The 19,231-nt window shown below is 39.0% G+C and overlaps 2 protein-coding genes across 2 annotated transcripts; one reads left to right on the top strand and one right to left on the bottom strand.

Annotated features, from left to right (window-relative positions):
* The first annotated feature begins 2,711 nt into the window (after window positions 1-2,711).
* On the top strand, window positions 2,712-3,786 carry LOC134216162 (putative nuclease HARBI1). Its single transcript, XM_062695126.1, has 3 exons — window positions 2,712-2,951; window positions 3,012-3,156; window positions 3,270-3,786. Exons 1-3 carry the CDS (start codon window positions 2,712-2,714, stop codon window positions 3,422-3,424), a joined length of 540 nt encoding a protein of 179 aa, XP_062551110.1. The 3' UTR covers window positions 3,425-3,786.
* Window positions 3,787-5,257: 1,471 nt separating this feature from the next.
* Window positions 5,258-6,270, bottom strand: LOC134209684 (uncharacterized). The gene is made up of 4 exons (XM_062685693.1): window positions 6,225-6,270; window positions 5,946-6,126; window positions 5,724-5,883; window positions 5,258-5,658 (listed from the first exon to the last, which is right to left on the bottom strand). Exons 1-4 carry the CDS (start codon window positions 6,227-6,229, stop codon window positions 5,258-5,260), a joined length of 747 nt encoding a protein of 248 aa, XP_062541677.1. The 5' UTR covers window positions 6,230-6,270.
* Window positions 6,271-19,231: the final 12,961 nt, after the last annotated feature.

The following is a 19,231-nucleotide window of genomic DNA, read 5'->3' as shown; positions in this document are numbered from 1 at the left end:
ACAAAAGGCATGACAGTCCATCAGCTTGTCGTAGTCCCCGGCGTGAATCGGATAAACTGGAGTGTTCGCCCGAAATCTTCATACAATTTTGCATATCATCCATTGTTACTTTTATCAATCCCGTAAGCTTTCGAATGATGAATCGTTGGGAGTGACTTAGCTAAGAGCATTAATATAGACTTCTTAGGTCCTCGACATCCTGGGATGGGTGACTGTTTTTAGTCTATAGTGCCCTGGCCTATATGTACATATAAGCCTAGGTTCAAGCGCCATTACTCGCCCTCTGGAACAAGAAACAAAAAGCATAAACCACAAAAAGATATTCAAGACGATAAATAAAATATATCACACATAAAATATATCACATCATACAAATATTAAAGCACAACTAGCTATTGCAGTTTTATCACACTTTCTAAAACTTTTTTCCTTTTTTTTTGTTATTTCGACTTTCCAAAAGTAGTAACGATTTTTTTAATGGCATAGTTGAATTTTATGGTTTAGGGACACAAGGACTAAATGAACAAAAGGACGAAAGGACAAAACGTCGAACGAAACAAAAGGTCAAAAAGAACAAAAGATAGAAAGGGACGAAATGTCGAAATAGATACGAAACTGAAACGGAAATGGAGAATCAATCGCGCACAATATCAATCACAAGTCATGAATCAAGAAAAAGAGAAACGATGATACCCTGCAGTATCACACACCGCTGCTGGTCGTACGCTCGGTGGCAAGCAAATTCCTTTGGAATACACCCAACTTATTATTAATTTGTTCTTGATTGACCTTTTGTCCTTTCGACGTTTTGTCTTTCAATTGTCGTAGATTCGAATTTAAAAATAAGTAACTTATCATCAATATATTTGTCAAAAATGCGATGTAATGTTCAGTGATGAAGACGTCTGAATATTCAAAGATTAGAACGAAAAATGTTTAATTTATACTATTTCCAGTAAAATATGCCACGTTTATAAAAAAAATGAGAGAGTCAGAAAGTTTGACGACCCAAAACGTCAATAGAATTCAATGCAAAAAGAGTGGAGGAAAGGAGAATAAATTCATATGTTTGCCGGTCGTGTGGATTTTTTCTGACATTTCCTAAATTTAATCACAATTCTACGTCGCCTAACCGATCCAACGTCGTCTTGATCAACCGTATCAGTTTATCCAGAAATCCGTGCATTAGCTGCCATAGCTGGTCCCGATCTATTGTATCATATGCGGCTTTGAAGTCGATAAATAGATGATGTGTGGGCACGTTGTGTTCGCGGCATTTCTGCAATAAATAAATCCCGCCTGGTACTGACCCACGAACTCTCTTGCAAATAGTGTTAGTCGGCGGCATAAAATTTGGTAGAGAACCTTGTAGGCGGCGTTCAGCAATGTGATTGCGAGGTAGTTGAGGCACACGACACCTTCCGTCCACTCCTGCGGCAGAACGTCATCCTCCCATACCTTGGTAATTACCCAGTGCAGCGCTCGAGCCAGTGCATCACCACCGTATTTAAACCGCTCTCCTGGTAGCTGGTCGACTCCAGGGACTTTGTTGTTTTTCAGCCGGCCGATCTCCTCCTGGATTTCCTGGAGATTCTGAGCCGGAAGTCGTATGTCCTGCGTGCGTGCTCCCGGGTTCATTACCATACCGCCAACGTTGTCTGCCACATCGCCATTCAGGTACTCTTCGTAGTGCTACCGCCTCTTTAGGATCACCTCACGCTCGTTCGTAAGAAGGTTCTCGTTTATGTACTTACACATATCGGGCTGTGGCACTTGGACCTTAGCTTCTCATAGAACTTTCGTGTGGTATTAGCGCGGTACAGTTGCTCCATCTCTTCACGGTCTCGATCTTCCTGCTGTCGCTTTTTCCTCCGAAAAATCGAGTTCTGTCTGTTCCGCGCCTGTTAGTTGCTCTTCTATTGGGAGTGCACTTCCAACTGCTGCGCGTAGTATTGGGCTAGTCTACCGTCTTGTAGCCGCCCGTGTTTAGCCGCAGCGAACGATTCCGACGCGTTTTGTACGCCGTCAAAAGATTCGAGTGCAGGCATACTGCAACGCGGTAGTGTTCGGATTCAATGGTACTTATTATCGTTGTCACTTTCACGTTCACTTCCACTCCATACACACATCACTTCACCTTGTTAGACCTATTATCGTTGTCACGTACAGTGAAGTGATCAAAATGAACTCCGTGAAGTGACAGCGACAGTGATATGATGTTCAGAATAGCCCTGAAGCAGTGACATTCGACATCGGCTACATGAGCTGTCATTTCTTTAGCTGATGTTTTGATTTGAATATTGATTAAAATTTCAACTTTGTGAAGATTATTTTTCAATAATGAGTGTAGAATTGTGGTTCGAAACCGACAGTGAGGACGAGGAGGATTATGCTAACCTGGCAGCAGAACGTAGGCGGATCAGGGATAACTCGAATCCGCTTGATCAAACAGAAAAATCGTAAGTTTTGAAAATACTTTGTTAGCTTAAACGGAAGTGTACATTGAAACTCATTCCCCAGATTCATCCGACTGTTCAGAGTTTCAAAGGATATTTTCGTATACCTTCTGGAAATCATTACTGCAAAAATCAACCCAGTTCAATTGTCCACGTCTGTTTCTCCAACGGTCATGTTAGCAGCATCGTTGCGATTTTTTGCAGAAGGTAATTACCAGAATGGCGTGGGAAACGACCGGCTTGGCACAACCAACAATGTCCAAAGTGCTGCAAATTGTATTGGACATCATTGAAAATGAAGTGTGTCCTACTGTTATCCAGTTTCCGTCCGAAGATCGAGAAACAAATGCCATTAAACTGGCGTTCTACCAGAAAACTGGATTTCCAGGAGTAATTGGATGCATAGATGGAACCCACATAAGCATCATCCCACCGGCTCGCGATAAACATCTGTATTATAATCGGAAAGGATTTCACAGTCTGAATGTTTTGTTGGTAAGTTGAATCAATGCTTTAGACCTCATTCTCTCATGCTAATATTTGCAAATTTTACAGGTTTGTGATAATAACTTAATGATTCGCTATCTCGATGCTAATCATCCAGGATCCTCCCACGATTCTTTTGTATGGAACGGCAGTTCATTAAATCAGCTGTTATTACAAAGGTATAACAACGGGGAGAGGAGCTCCTGGTTACTCGGTAATAAATTAGTTATTGAATATATTGAAATGGATACAAAGCTATCTAATCGTAACGCACAACGTAAATAATGTAATGTTTGTGAAATTAAATCTATAATTTAATAATTACAGGTGATGCTGGTTACCCTTTGAAACCATTTCTCATAACACCTTTCCGTACAAGTGTCAATACCACCGAACGACACACTAGGTTCAATGACATACATTCCAAAACCCGAGTCACCGTGGAACGGTCCATTGGAGTGGCCAAGAATACGTTCCGGTGATTATTAGGAGCAAGACAACTTTATTATACACCTGAAAAAGCCACACAGATTATTAACGTTTGTGTTGCCCTACATAATCTCCGCATTCAACATAAAATGGATTACGACGAACCGGAATTAGCAGATGAAGGAGAAGATTTAGATTTGCGTGATGTTAACGGAAATCAAAATGAGGGAGTAAGAATCAGAGAACAAATTTTGAATAACATTTTGTGAACTGCCTTGTTGTTGCTGCTTCTTGAATTCAAACAAAAATAGATTAAATTAAAACTAATTATTCAACCATACGAGTCCAATCACTATATTCTGAGGGAGATGTCTGGCGTAACATGTTAAAAGGGCCTATCTAAATTTTGTAAACAAAAATTTCAATACACTCACCAATCCAAACCAACATTACCTGCAGGAAAAGAGAACTCTGATCTGTTAGTTTGTACTGGTGGATTGAAATAAGCTCTCCATTGACATACACAATTTTGTTCATAAAAATAACATAGTCCTTTTTTAAATATCATGCCAGATGTAGACTATTTATTCTACATCCACGGGAGTCCATATCGCTATCCCTATAATAGCGCCCCTACTTTTAGAATAGCATCGCTCCTTCCCATCGTTGGTTTCTTGTTCGGCGTTATATTTATATTTATTCAGTCTAAGCTCCGAGTGGCCTCTGCAGTACATAACAGTCGTCTACGTTCAGCACGATCCATGGCTGTAAGTCGCCAACCACACTGTCTACGGAGGGTCCGTCCACCTTGCTTGTTGCTCACTTCGCTTTCTTGTGCGGGATCGTTGTCGGAAACCATTTTCACCGGATTATTATCCGACATTCTGACTACTTGCCTGGCCCGTCGTAGTCTTCCGATATTTGCGGTTAGTACCAAGGTCTGGTTCTCCCAACAGCTGATGCATCTCGTGGTTCATTCGCCTCCTCCATGTAGCGTATCGTCCCTTCTGCATCCCGTCATAGATAGCTCGCAAAACTTTCCATCCGAAGACTTCAAGTGCGCGTTGGTTCTCCACAAGCATTGTCCAGGTGTGTTTGCAGAGGACTACCTGTCTAATGAGCGTTTTGTAGATAGTCAGTTTGGTACTGCGGCGATTATTCTTCGATTGGAGCGTTTTGTGGAGTCCTTACGTGAATGGTTTAACTTCTAACTAATTATTAGAGAGGTATAGTCGCTCCGTCTCTTTACGGTCCTGCTGGCGTTTTTTTCCTCCGGATAATTGAGTTTTATCAAGCTTATTTTCATGATCATTCTAGATATTACTGGAGTGGTTTTGGATCTACACGTATAAATAAAAACACGTCAGCGTTAATGATATGATACATACTCCCAGTGATACAAAGATCAGAATTCAATTCGTTTTTGCATCAACGTCATAGAAATCTGTGATTTATTTTAAGCGTGTAAATAATGTCCCTGGCCCGGAAACGTGGAGATAGGAATACGCCGTTCAGAGCAGTATAAAATATCGGAGAAAATACTAAAAAATAAAAATAGTATATTTTTTATAATTCTTTATTAAAATGTTTTTTTAGTATTTTAGAGAGTTCATAACTGAATAAATATAGTAAGGAATAGTACTAAATATTACAGTGAGTATGAAAAAGTTTTCAGCGTTCTCATTTTTATTTTCATGTCTTCAAAACAATGACGTTAAAATACTAATTGCTTAAATTAAATTATTACCGAAAAAGGAGAACAATAACAATGCAAGAAGTAATCTACTCATCGTCACTTTCGTCTCTAACTTCAGGTATCTCAGACGTTCGTCCCATCTCAAAGTCGAGCTTCTGCTTTTTGTATTGCAGCATCTGCAACTGGTAATCTAGCTGCTGATTTCTATTCTTCTCATCTGCTTTTTGAATCGAAATTTCTCCTCTTCCAGCTCAAATCGGTTTGTTTCAAGCGCAAATCGCTTTTCGTGCAAATCGTACGATTTACGCGCATATCGTGCGCAATCCGATACATGGCGTTTTATCTTGCAGAGATCGTCAGTCTGCTTTTCGAGGAGAGCTTTTCGGAAATTACGTTTGGTTGTTCGTCCACGTCCTCGTCCATTCGACTGACCTCTTGGCTCATCTTCCCGAGCTGCATTGTCCCGTGTAGGCTCCTCGTCTTCGCTAGCCTGCGGCTCGCCAGCTGATACCTCGGCTAGGTTTTGGTTTTCATCTATTCCAGATGAACCGGGTGCTTGACCGGATGCCAACTGCGTACCGAAAACAGACCCTAAATTTATTAGAAAAGAGATTATTAAATATGTTAGTAAATTATGAAATATTCTATTATATTACCATTATGGTTAACTGCTCTCTCCAGCGAAAGGAGACGAATGATGGTTTCTTCCAGATCGTTGAAAGAATGCAGGCTATTTGGCCCACCTCCAGTGGCCGTCAGCTCGGTCTTGTTGTGCTGCAACTTTCGTCTCAGTTGCAATTTTTTGTCAGTCCAAACCTATTATAAGAAAAACAAAATTGCCGGTCCAAAATTTCAGCAAAATATATTGAAGCAAATACCTTTTGCCAGGCTGCAACGGAACGATTTGGAGGGCCCAAACTGTTCAAGGAATCCGTTATCTTCCACCATAGGGAAGTAACCGAATCCCGCGCTATGAATTTGCTTCCTCTAGCCAGCTCGGGATTTTCCTCCATGAAGGACACAAGCCGGGAAAACTGGCGTTTGTTTGTCTTTTTCTTCCTGTTTAATAATTAATAATAATGTTTAGCAATTATATTTAGATTATTAAATAATTAATAATCTAAATATAATTGCTAAACAATCATTTTTCAACTTACTCCATTATGCGACTGCTTTTCACGTTTGAAAACGAAGGTGACAACATTCCACGGTACATGTCATTTTTTTCGTTAAAATGCGGGTGACGTGGCAACCATAATAGCCCCGAGTTCATCCAGTTGTCACTTTGGATGAACTTTTTTGTTTTTCATCACTTGGGTGATTCCCGTAGTAAGGGTGTGCTCATTCCACTTATTCGTTTTCACCAAGATGAATACACCACTAGGTGTTCCAATCTGCCAAATTCACGATTCAGCCATCTTGGATTTTAGTATGGGAGAGCCAGCCGGTTTGTTGTCGTTTTGCACTGAAAATGAATTTTTCACCCCCGCCTTCCTCTCTTCCACAAACTGAGCACATTGCAACACCTAGCTGTGGATTCATCTTGGTTTTCACCGTGAAGTGACGTTCGTAATAAGGGCCAATATTCGCACTGCGGTAAGTGCGAACGTTCGTGATATCGGAGAGGAATTTACCGTCGATTAGAACGTGGTCGATTTGGTTGTCAGTTTCTTGATTAGGTGATTTCCATGTGGCCTTGTGGATATTCTTGTGGGGGGAGGAAGTGCTTCGGACTACCATTCCGCGGGAGGCAGCAAAGTTTATGCATCGTTGGCCGTTGTCGTTCGATACGGTATGCAGACTATCTGGTCCGATGACCGGTCTATACATTTCCTCCCTGCCTACCTGGTCATTCATGTCGCCGATGACGATTTTGACGTCCCGCACTGGCCTTCCATCGTATGTCTGCTCCAGCTGTGCATAGAATGCTTCTATTTCGTCGTCGGGTCTCCCTTCGGCATCCTTGCGTTGATTGGCTGCCACCCAATCACGCGTTGGCGCATCTTGCCCAACACTATGAAGCCGGTTCCCAGCTAGTTGATGGTGCCACAGCTTTGGTAGAAGGTAGCCGCTCGTATCCCGCTTTTCCACACTCTCTGTCCTGTGCAGCAGATTTCCTGCAGCGCTACGACGTGGAAGTTGCGGGGATGTAATTCACCGTAGATTATCCTGTCACAACCTGCGAAGCCTAGCGACTTACAGTTCCATGTCCCAAGGTTCCAATCGTTATCCTTTATTCGTCGCCTAGGTCGTTGCCGGTTGTATCATGTCGTATTATCTTCTATATTATTCGTAATGGTTGTTTTTAAAGGCGGCTTATTGGGCCTGCGCAAACCTCCTGTCTCGTCGGAGGGCCGGCGTGTCAGGTCTGTTGCGTCCCACCTAACACCAAGACTTATGCTTGTGCGATTTGAGCGGTACACGGTCGCTTTGGCGGAGCCTACTTGCGGATACATGCAGCTTTTTATAGAAGTTTAACAGAGCCCACTGTCCATCCTAGGCAGGCACCACAACTCGCAGATGGCCTGGGGAGGGATTGTCAAGCCTTTGGACATAGTCCATGCTGCCTCCAAAATCATTTCATACACTTTCATTTTCCCATGATTTGTGTAATTCCCCACCATACTTCCACAAGCTCATGATATAGATTTCAGAACAAAGAGTAGCAGGTTTAACACATAGTGTAACTACTTCGCAACGAGCCCCGTAAAGTTCGTTTTCGGAAGATTGCTGACTACACTTTTCATCATTTAAGTCAGCTAATTTGCATTGAAATAAACATTCGGGTGCCTTATTCAAATGTGGAAGTATTCTACTACATAATTTCTCATCCGAGCTATCCCATGTCACTCTACTTGTAGAATAATTTTCATTTGAGGACTATCGACATTTGCACTAGCAAGACAAACGAGGACACAATGTCACCACGTGGTTGCAGGAACGTTTGCACAAAGAATAAAAATTAGCCTGATTTAAGGTTTTATTAATCTTCGCGATAGTAATCATCATTCGATTGTGCACGGTTGTGTCCTTCGGTACGATCTTCCACTGGATAATTGGCATGCCAATAGAATGCTCCATTTGCGCCGGTGTGTGCTCCGAAGTCTACGTAATCGTCTCCCAAGGCATCCACCTCATGAAAGTTCTGGTTGTCATCTTGCTTCGCATTAGTTCGTCGCTGTTGATTCTCGGATGGAATATCTAGAGTCGGATCAGATGGAAAACATTGTTAGAATTTGGGTTGAACTGTTGATATTTATTGTTGATCCGTACTATATTCGACTATTATCCCGTTTGCTTCAAATTTTGAGATATATACCGAAAGGAAAAAAGCAACAAACCAACTTTGAACAAAATGCATCTTTAGATCAGTCAGTAGCTACGTATGCGAGACAAGTGGCAGATAGGTAATGCGACAATGAAATATCTATCGATTAACTTTTATGCTTCGCTGTTGCTATGAATTGAGAAAGAAGTGTGCAGTGATGCATGGTATACTTTACATAATGAGGATGGCTCATGAGGACCGTTTACGTGAACTCGGAACAGTATCAAACCGCATACATCACTTGGAAGAAGATCTGCATCGCTTAGAACGTTGGAATTGCAAAAACAACATACTCATTTCAAACGTCCCCAGAACAGCCGCGGAAAGTTGCGATCAGAGAGTTAGGAAAGTATTCGTGAAGGTAGGCTTACCGATGCATACAAATGCTGGCGTCTATTGTAAGCGCACCAAATCAACCCATCGGGAGCAAATTGAACCTATACTAGTGAAACTGGTCACTCATCGATCGAAGGAACGACTTTTTCAAGCATTGGGAAATCAGCGCGTCGACGTTTCCGACCTGGGAATTCAACAGAATGGACGCATCTACGTCAACGATCATGTGTCTCGGATGCCAGGAAAAATATCTACAGCCACCCAGAAACATTCAACGAGTTTCCGTTATAGTAAGGCACCTACTCCTGTTTATTAATCATGTCTACATTTACATTTTGAATCTCACACGCCCATACAAAATTGTAATTCACAGTAAAACTTCGAACACAAAGCCAACCACAAATGCTGCCACAACGACCACACCAGAATCTTTCCACTCCTCCAAACAACACCTCCTCAATAATTATTTCCCATGCCTAGCTAATGGAAGTAGAACCACATCTATCTGTAAACGCTGATCTAAATACTTACACCTTGAGCTCTTCCTCTTTAATTGCATGTATATGAACATTCGAGCTGCAGGAACAAACTTGACGCTATTGAATGTCTATTAGCAAACACAAACACTTTACATACGAAAGTAGACGTTATTGTATTGACCGAAACGTGGTTATACCAAGGAGAATTATTTAATCTACATGGATATGATTCCTATCACTGTACCCGTGATACAGATCGCGGTGGAGGAGTTTCAATATTTGTGAACAATTCTCTCTCTTCGCATACAATCTTGAAAACTCAACAAGGTATCAACAGTTATTTGATAGTAGAGCTGATAAACTATAATTTGAAAATTTTTGCTGTCTATAACCCAGGTAGAGAACAGACAGCATTCGTCAATGAACTGGATAACATTTTAAACTCACATCAAAACATGCTCGTATTTGGCGATTTCAATATAAATCTGTTGAACAGCACAGACAATATTGTCTCTGATTTACACATCTATTGTACAAAATAATGGGTTCCTCTTCCTTAATCCTTTGATTACCAATTTTATACTAGAGAATCCAATTGTATTAAAACACTAATTGATCATGTTTTTCGGACATTTGCTCACATGACTATGCATTTTTCTTTGTTGGACAGTGATCCTGATCTCTCTGATCATAGAACGATTATGGTTTCAGTAAAAATCAAGATTCTGCATCTCGGAAAATCATAAATTGAAAACAGTTCTATCATATGAATATATCCGCGAGAGCTTTAGATCTCTCGCGAGTTAATAGTTTTGGCGATTTTACTAGTCATCTTAGAACTAGAATAATGGAAAACACTAGAACTTTCAAAATTAAAAGCAGCATACAATGCGTAAGTTGTATATTACATCTGATTTACTTCAGATGATCAAACGTAAAAATGAGCTGTACAATGCTTCAAGAGTAAACCCGGCCTTGCGTAGACAATATTTGCTATTGAGGAACAACGTGAGTAATCGCATCAAGTGGGAGAAAAAAAGATATTATGAGCGTCAGATCATTAATTCGAAGAACTGTGCTGAACTGTGGAAGGTTATTAAAGAATTAGTTTTCAACAAAACATCAATAGTTCAAACTTTCACCTTAAAGAGTGCTGGAAGGATTATTAATGATGAGCAATTGGTTTGCAATGAATTCAATAAGTATTTTATTGATGTAGTCGAATCTATAGTACCCCATTGCGCACAGTCTATTGTACATATGGATTATAACACCAACACAGCTCGATTCAATTTCACTATGGTTCGAGAAGAAACACTGATTAAATATATTAAAGAATTAAAGCCTCAAAGCGCAACTGGAATTGATTTAATATCTAGCAAATTTCTTATTAAATTTAAAGATATATTGGTGCCAAAACTAACTGAGCTAATAAACAGTTGCATTGATCAAGCTACTTTTCCTGACGAACTAAAATCTGCTAAGATTACTCCAATTTATAAAAGTGGTGATAAAACGAATGTTTCTAACTATCGACCAATATCTGTTTTAAACTCCACATCAAAACCCTTCGAGAAAGTACTGTACAATCAAATTGAAAACTATTTATATCAAAACAAGTTGATACATCAGAGTCAGTTCGGCTTCGTGAGAAACTCGAGTACAACTGCTGCAGCAATCAGTTTAATGAACACAATCATAAACAGCATTGATCGTGGATCAACCGTATCAACCCTGTTCATTGATCTGCGAAAAGCTTTCGATTGTGTAAATCATACACTATTGTTGAATAAACTGTCAAATTTTGGATTTTCCATCAATGCTGTAAATTTGATTAGGTCTTATTTATCAAATCGCCTTCAGTGCGTTAAAATAGGTAATTCTAAATCTACCTTCAACGGTATTAAATATGGTGTACCACAGGGATCGATATTGGGCCCCATATTATTCATCATATTCATAAACGATATTTTCATTTACCACTGAAGGGTAAATTGCAGCTGTATGCTGATGATGCAGCTATTACTTACGACGCTGGAAATGTCAATGAATTAACGAATGCAATGACCCACGATTTAAATCTTATAAACTCATGGTTTGAGCAAAACAAATTATCCATGAACCTAGAAAAAACAAATTTCATTGTGTTTTCCTTACGAGGTGCACCTCCTTTAATCAATTTATCATTGAATGACACTAATATTTCTCAAGTGGACTGTGTTGATTACTTAGGTTTATGGATCGATCAAGGTTTAACGTGGAAAACGCACATTTTGAAAGTCACAAGTAAAATAAACTCTATTGCTTTTGCTCTGCGAAAAATTCGAAAATATATATCACTAGACGTAGCCTGGAATATATATTATGCTTATATTCATCCTCATTTTCTATACATGAACTCAATATGGGGTTGTTCTAAAACTACTGTGAGATTTTCACTTGCGCGAATTCAAAATTCAATCATAAAAACTATAAAAAACTTCCTAGGCTATTCCCAACAAATCAACTGTATTCAGAAACATTGCTACAACTGTCACAGCTCAATAAATTTGAGATTTGTGTGTTTTTCTATAAAGTTATCAATGGAAGATTAAAATGCAATTTCACACTGATTTCAGTATCTCAGGTGCATAATCATAATACGCGACAACGTACGCACCTACATGTGCATCCATCAAGAACTAGTATGGCTAGGGATAGTGTCATATCTAAAGGGATTCAGTTATACAACTCCCTCCCACAGAGTATTAAAGATGAGCGTTCGTTCAATATTTTTAAATCAAAATTAAGATCGTATCTGTTTAATCACTTATCTTAGTCAATTCAGTATGTTTTAGTACCTTTCTCAATTGAGAAACCGTGCTGTATATAGCTGGTACGATTATCGTTGGTTAGGTGCTAAACATACTATTAAGCGCAAACAAATTAGTCTCAGTGTTGCCGCCTTAGGATAATCAAAAGTAACGCGTGTAGGCGCGGGACTCCATCCGGAGTCATTATCCTACGTATCTGGGCTCCTAAGGTTGTTGGTATTCCTACTAAGCAGATGCAAGGTAGGGAAATGGTACCAGTCTGCTGCACTTTAAACGATGTCCATCATGTCGCCGTAAATTCAGGTGTGGTCAATGGTTGGTAGTAGTGGTGGTTGGTCAAATAGGGCTTTATTAAGTAATGAACACAATTGAAGTAAATTAATTTTAATACACAACACTCTACACTTATCGTATTCACTACATAGTCAACTGGGCACAGTTTAAGAACTTTTACAGTTGAAAACCTAATAAAGAAAAAAAAAAAAAAAAAAAATTGTTAGCACATAAACGCTCAAAACTGTACGGAGCGGTAAATTGATTTTATACATCGGCTATGAAGTCGAACACGCTGGAAAGTACCAAATTTTTAGGACCAGACATAATAAAAGTAGACGAATTCATCGACCACCCCGAAAGTATCCCCGTCTATCGTAAAGGTAGCCTCACACCTCGGGAAAATTTTCCGCCGTATTTTGGTCCCCTTGCATTTGAAATCAAAATCCAATCTCTTCGATGCAATGGTTTTTCGTACATTTGTATGAGAATTTCAATCTTGATCATCTGTTTAATATAACGCGAAGTTGGCATTATCATTCGATAATGGAAAGATCGATTTATGCTAGTGTTTGTTTGTTTACTTAATTAATAGGAAATATGTTATGGTAAAACTTAAAAAAAAATGGAAAATCATTCCGAAGAACCGATTTGTTTTCTAAATAAAACGTGAACGCAAAAAATGTATAAAAAAATGGTGAGGCAAAGTTCGCCGGGTTAGCTAGTCTATATAATAAAAATGAGTTGAGATTTCCTTCCTGACGATTTAACTCGCGAACGGGTTGACCAATTTGCAAGATTTTTTCCCTAATCGATTCGTTTTGGGAACCGCAAGGTTTGTATATACAAAAAGTTGGTGAATTTAACGGGGAAATGTAAAAATCATTAGAATACTATTTTGGGTCAGCTGTTGAGGAAAACCAAACAAATGCACGGAAATTGATCTAGAGTGCGATGCTGCAAATAGTTCATTTTGACATTTTCAACACCCGTGCAAACAGAGGCGACTCGTCCATATGTTCTACCTGTTCATGGAACAGGTAAACATTTTTAGTTCAGAAGTAGGAAAGTTAATGTCCTTACAATTAATTTCTTTGCAATTATTTATTAGGGCAAATAATTACTCAGTGAAATTTTTAAACAAAGTTTCACGTAATGTTTCCAATGATGGTTTAATATCTAACGAAACAAAATATTGCGTAGACAGATCAACTCAGACAAGATCAGTTAAATATGTGTTTCTCCGACGAATAACAGCACACCACATCACATAGAAAGCTTTTGCCAGTCGTACGATTCATAAAGAACCAACAGAAGTAAAATTTAAAGCCTGCGCCATGACGAAAGTTTTGAAATAATTTCCTCCTTGGTATGCGCACTCGTTCTCCGCGCACGTAGAACCAGCGTGAGCGTTGCCAGCTTTCTTCGTTTCGTCACATCATCCTATTTCGCATGCAACGCAGGCACGTTTAGATGAATGTTGTGCGTGCTATGTGCGCAGGAGTCCAACCCGTTCGACGCGCTGCGAGAACAACCAACGACGCGACGTATCTTCGGTTAGACTCGGTCGGAGTGTCGGGCTGTGCTTTGCCGAAAGGCGCACCGCGACCGCACACGCTTTCGTTTATACTTCGATGATTGGGAACGGTTTGTTTTTTTCTCCTGATGATTATGCATCATAAACAATTCAGTATCAAGAACAATATTAAATTAATGTTTGAGTTTTTAAAAAGACATCAAAATTTGATTAGGGTAACCGTACCCTTAGTGGAGGTAGCACCAATAGTGGAGGTAGTGGGGTTTTAATGAGATTTATCATATTTATAGACTTTACGATGGTTTCAGTTGATGCATAGTGCTTTAAATATCCTGTTAAATGCAACTTACCTTAATATTTCGCTTGAAAAACTATTGAAAACAATGATTTTCCTTAACAAAATTGACTTCTTTGCACCTATAGTGGTGCAACTGTACCAATAGTGGCAAGTCTCATAAGAAACCAATGGATAGCACCACTATAGGAACCAAAATTAATTTTTACCGCCACTAAAGGAACAGTGTACCCATAGTGGTGCAAGCAATATTTAGTAATTGTTGATGTTAAATGACATCTATCTCATTTTTGTTAGCAAATTTATTAGTTTATCTATTGACTAAGATGATAAAGCAATGAATTTCCCATAATTATCAATTTTTAAAAAATATTTTCTTTTGTGGATCTACTAATACCTCCACTATTGGTACCGTTACCCTATTATAAAATATTATAAAATTGAATTATTTAATAATGTTTTTTTTTTTCCAAAATAATCAAAACCAATCAACATAGAAAAAAAGGCATAGTTTTCACCTGGGTGCTGCGGATAAAGCCGCTTTTCTGCGCTCAAGCGAGTAGAGGGATATTTTGAAATTACTCCCGTAAACAAAATTATTTTGCAGTTACTTGCCTGTCAAATATTTCCCGCTCTTCGAATTTCTCTTTCCATGCTGCACGAGGGCGTACAAATGCGCTAGACTCTACATGACTTTACGATTGCTTACATACATTCATGCTCCAATCAGCTGCTGAATCTCATGAAACTTCGTAACGAGTGCTTTTTAGTTGCATTCCTACTAATTTTCCATTCGAAATATATTGTGAAAATGTTTATTACAAAGAATCCAAAAATCAAACAAAGTTTATTTTTATTTCTGCCCTAAATAATAACAATACTTCTTAATATTATATCAGAAACGAACATAACCACATTCTTCAATGTTTGGCTCCGGCACAATAGAAATTTTTGGCTTCAGTTTGACAACCAAATCGATTCTATTCGCACCACCCAGGTTTTCACTAAATTTGAAAAACTAAATAACTCTAAAACATTGCAGTAGACTCAATCTGGGGTCGCATCAAATGATGATACTAATAATGGTTAATTACATTTCCTTCATAACAACAAAATATGTGAGAGTTTTTAAATGCTAGGGGCGATGGGTCCTGCGCAACCGAATGGTGCAAAGAGCCGATTTGAAAGATCTCTATTCTGAGCAATATCCAGTTATCGTCAACTGTTACCAAGTTAGATTTCGGACGAATTGGGAGAGTTTTAAATTTTAAATGCATCTTAATTTGACATTTTTAGAACAAAAGAGATTTATTTAGTAGGGAGATTAAGAAGCTGTTTATTGTTTTATAAATCCTTTCTGTTTAAATTGTTTTTTTTTCTAATGTTTGGTTACGTTGTACAAAAAAAGGTTATAATATTAGATCAAATACACAACTTTCATTCGAAACCTCAGCTTGATGTATATTTTTTTAGCAGGCTGGTAGAACAGGTGTACCAAAAGTTCACGAGACGCCCCTGCGGGCAAAGCTGGGTTTCTTTCGCTAGTTGTATATAAATCCCAATCAGCTCTATCATAATTAAAAGTTGAGCTTATTGGATTTTGAATATCTTCTTGTGAGATTTTAAAAGTAACAGGAAGGTGATCACTGATCAGAGTCAAAGTCAGGTTGAGATACCGATTGACCTTACGGCTGATTTTAATCTGTTAAAACCAAATCAATTGTCGAAGGATTTGGAGTAGATGAAAAACAAGTTGCTCCATGAGGATATTGATTAGTATAATATCCCGCAGAACAATCTTCAAATAAAATATTACCTTTGGAAATGCTTTGAGCATTTTTCCATGAACGGTGTTTGGCATTGAAGCCACCAATTATGAAAAATTTGGATTTGTTGCGAGTTAGAATTTGAAGATCAGCTGGTATTCCAATTCATAATTAAAAAAAATACTTGCATTAAAACAAAGTTCAATAACATGTGTGAACTATATACCATCCTGACCAGCTTCAGTTTTGGTATTTGCTTTGAACATTGCATCAATCATGTGATGCAATCCGAAGCAGACATGCTACCTGAACCGTTATTTTCCGTTATGGGAAATGAGAATGAGCATGAGCATGATGACTGTGCATTTCGTAGTTGCTACTCCGTGATCGACCAGAACAATCGGAATTGCACAGGGAACCGATGGATGCATGGGATTCAATGTACACAGTCCGAGAGCTGTAGTAACCTAAATAGTCGGCCATCGGTCATCGGGGATGGGAAGGAATTGATGATGCGATCAATGATGTTATCGATCATTTAGTAATTCGCGTTCGATCATTTAGCAGTTTTTCAATAACTCATTCCAAAAGGTGAATTTCAAATTGTGTTGAATGGGGGACTTCTAGTGCGAAGGTTTTTCTACAACTCTGCCTAATAATTCGTTGTATGAATTCCACTAGTAACGGAGTTATAGCTATACTGCCGTTACTGCCGCCATTTCACAACATACATGTTTTCAATTTTTCTGTTAAAGAGTGCGATGAGTACTACTCGTTAACACCATTTTTGGAAAATAACGTATACGTCACTTTACCAGATTACGGCAGTATAGTTCCAGTAACTTAGACTTAATGATAACAAAGATCACTCGCCCACTGCAATCCGAGAACACCTCTGCATTGGTCAACGGGTTGCCAATGTGATAGTAATGAAAGGGTGGTCGAATTGGATGCTGAAATGAGCTTTTTCGCACATTTCGAATTCTAACAATTACGAAGATGGAAACGATATGGACTCCTTTTCCAGTTCCAGCGATAGGTAAAGATACAAAGTAGGAGGAATGGAATGCGCCTGGTATTGAACCCACGACCTTCTTCGTATGCGGCAGAAGCGGCAGCCATATGACCACCAAGCTTGTTTCTAACCGTTATTTTCCGTTGGAAAATGGGTATAAACTTCATTTTGAGAAGAGAAATTTTGTCTACCAGTAGCGATGTTTGCATACTTGGGAAATTGGAATTCACTTAAGGTCACTACTGACGGAATCCAATTTTCAAAGTACTCGCGTTTTTAAGAGCACACCATTCGATACGGAAGCAACGCACAAATGTCATTTTTATTTTTTCAGCTTAGCTGCGTCGCAGCATGCGTGAAAAAATAAAAATTACAGTTTTGCGTTGCTTCCGTATCGAATGGTGTGCCCTTGAAAACGCGAGTACTTTGAAAATTGGATTCCGTCAGGAGTGACCTTAAGTGCTTGCTATACCCGTTGAGGAGTAGGAGGAGCAATTGGGTTGTAATTTGTTATGAATTGCTCGACCAGTAACTGATTTTGGATTTTAAGCGTTTGTAAAATTTCCATCCGGCGAATCAGGAATCCGATTAACGTTTTCCATCAACTTTGCACGGGCATTCAAAACTTTTTGTTGCGTGAAGGGCATTCCCAGAAATTGGATTTATGATTGCCCCCACAATTATCCACCGCACAAAAAGCAGAGCCCAAAAGCCAACTTCATTGGACGACAGCCGAAATGAGACTCCACTCACGTGTTTTCATTTTTGTGCATCAAAATACCCATGGGAAAAGAGAAAAGGAAAATCTAGGAATTTCACCTCGAGAAGGTGGGGATAAGGGAAATTGCACGGCGGATTGGCCGGTCCGATCAAGTTGTGCGCAATTATCTGGCTGATCCCGGAGGATACGGCAAAAACAAAAGGGCTCCTCGCAAATCAAAGCAATCCGTTCGTGATAAAAAGGGAATAGTTAGAACTAAAGTGCCTGCATTATATGACTGCAGCCTATTTAGTTATAACAGCTTCGAACAGTAGAAGAATAAGTACTAGAACGCTAGTGGCGCTGTAGTCATTAAAATTATTTTGCCAAATTATGCTTCACCAAGCTTCAATTGGCCATAATTTATGCATCATGTTGTATACGGTGATTTTGACTTTTGCTATACCCCTGAGATGCTATGCTACGTTTTGACAGGTTGAACAATTCAGTTGAATTCAATTGACTTGCCAAAAGTTGAATATGTTCAACTTTCTTCTCGTTCAAGTGAATTGAATTAAAGTGTTTACACGTCCAATTCGCGTTCGATTCAGGCGACTTGCCGAATTCACTTGCTTTGTCTAAACGTAGCACTAGTCATGCGAACAGGAACGACATTAGCAATCTTATACTTTTGAATCATTTCTTCGAACTCAACGAAATCTTTGATGCAAACCAAGCAAGCTTTAAAATTAAACGTTTGCCGGGAGAAGGTTCGTCAGATGTTGGTGAAAAGCCTACATATTAAAATGGCTAAAAAGGTAAACGCTCCTAACCTACTGCCTCTTATTAAAAAAAAACGATTGACTTTTGCAAACGCTCACATGAACCGGCTTGGTAATTACCAAGTATTGTATATTCGGTTTATTTTAAAACCATTGATATTCCACAATGGCTCTACAATTAAAAAAATATTCTTGGAATTTTTAACTTTCTCAGATAGTGTTCATCGACGAGCAGAAGTTCAACCTGGTTGGTTCAGATGGCTTCAATGGATTTTGGCGCGATTTAAGAAAGGAGGAACAATATTTTTCAACTCGGACCTTCAGGGGCGGCTCATTATGGTGTGGGTCGGCTTTTGCCTAACAAGGAAGTTGAAAATAGCTTTCACGTCTTTCAAAATGAAAAGTAAGGACTAGAGTAAAGTGCCCAATAGTGGACCCCCAACCAATAGTGGACCCTCCAGCAATTTTTGCATTATTACAGCATAATGTCAACATTTTGCAATGAAATTCCATCAGGAGAACCTACCTTACAGTTCAATGATTTAAATACATGCATTGGAAATGCTATGGAAAATAAAATCAGATGATTTTTTACAATTCTATAAAAAATAAACATTAGAGTGTCCATTATAGGAATATTTTGGGGGGTCCATAATAGGGAAGAAGAACGTCCCGAAACGGAACATAAAAATCAAATGAAGTGTCGTCTATAGGGAAGCAAATTCCTATTATGGACTCCCAGGGGGTCTACTATAGGGCGAATTCAGTCAGACTTTAAAATGTTAATTTTAACGAATGACGTCGTCGTCGTGTATTTGAGTTGTTGCCGTGGGTAATTCC

The sequence above is a fragment of the Armigeres subalbatus genome, chromosome 2, assembly GCF_024139115.2.
Source record: "Armigeres subalbatus isolate Guangzhou_Male chromosome 2, GZ_Asu_2, whole genome shotgun sequence".
Lineage (NCBI taxonomy): Eukaryota > Metazoa > Arthropoda > Insecta > Diptera > Culicidae > Armigeres > Armigeres subalbatus.
The sequence above is the reverse complement of the archived record's forward strand: the minus strand, read 5'-3'. Positions and strand labels throughout refer to the sequence as shown.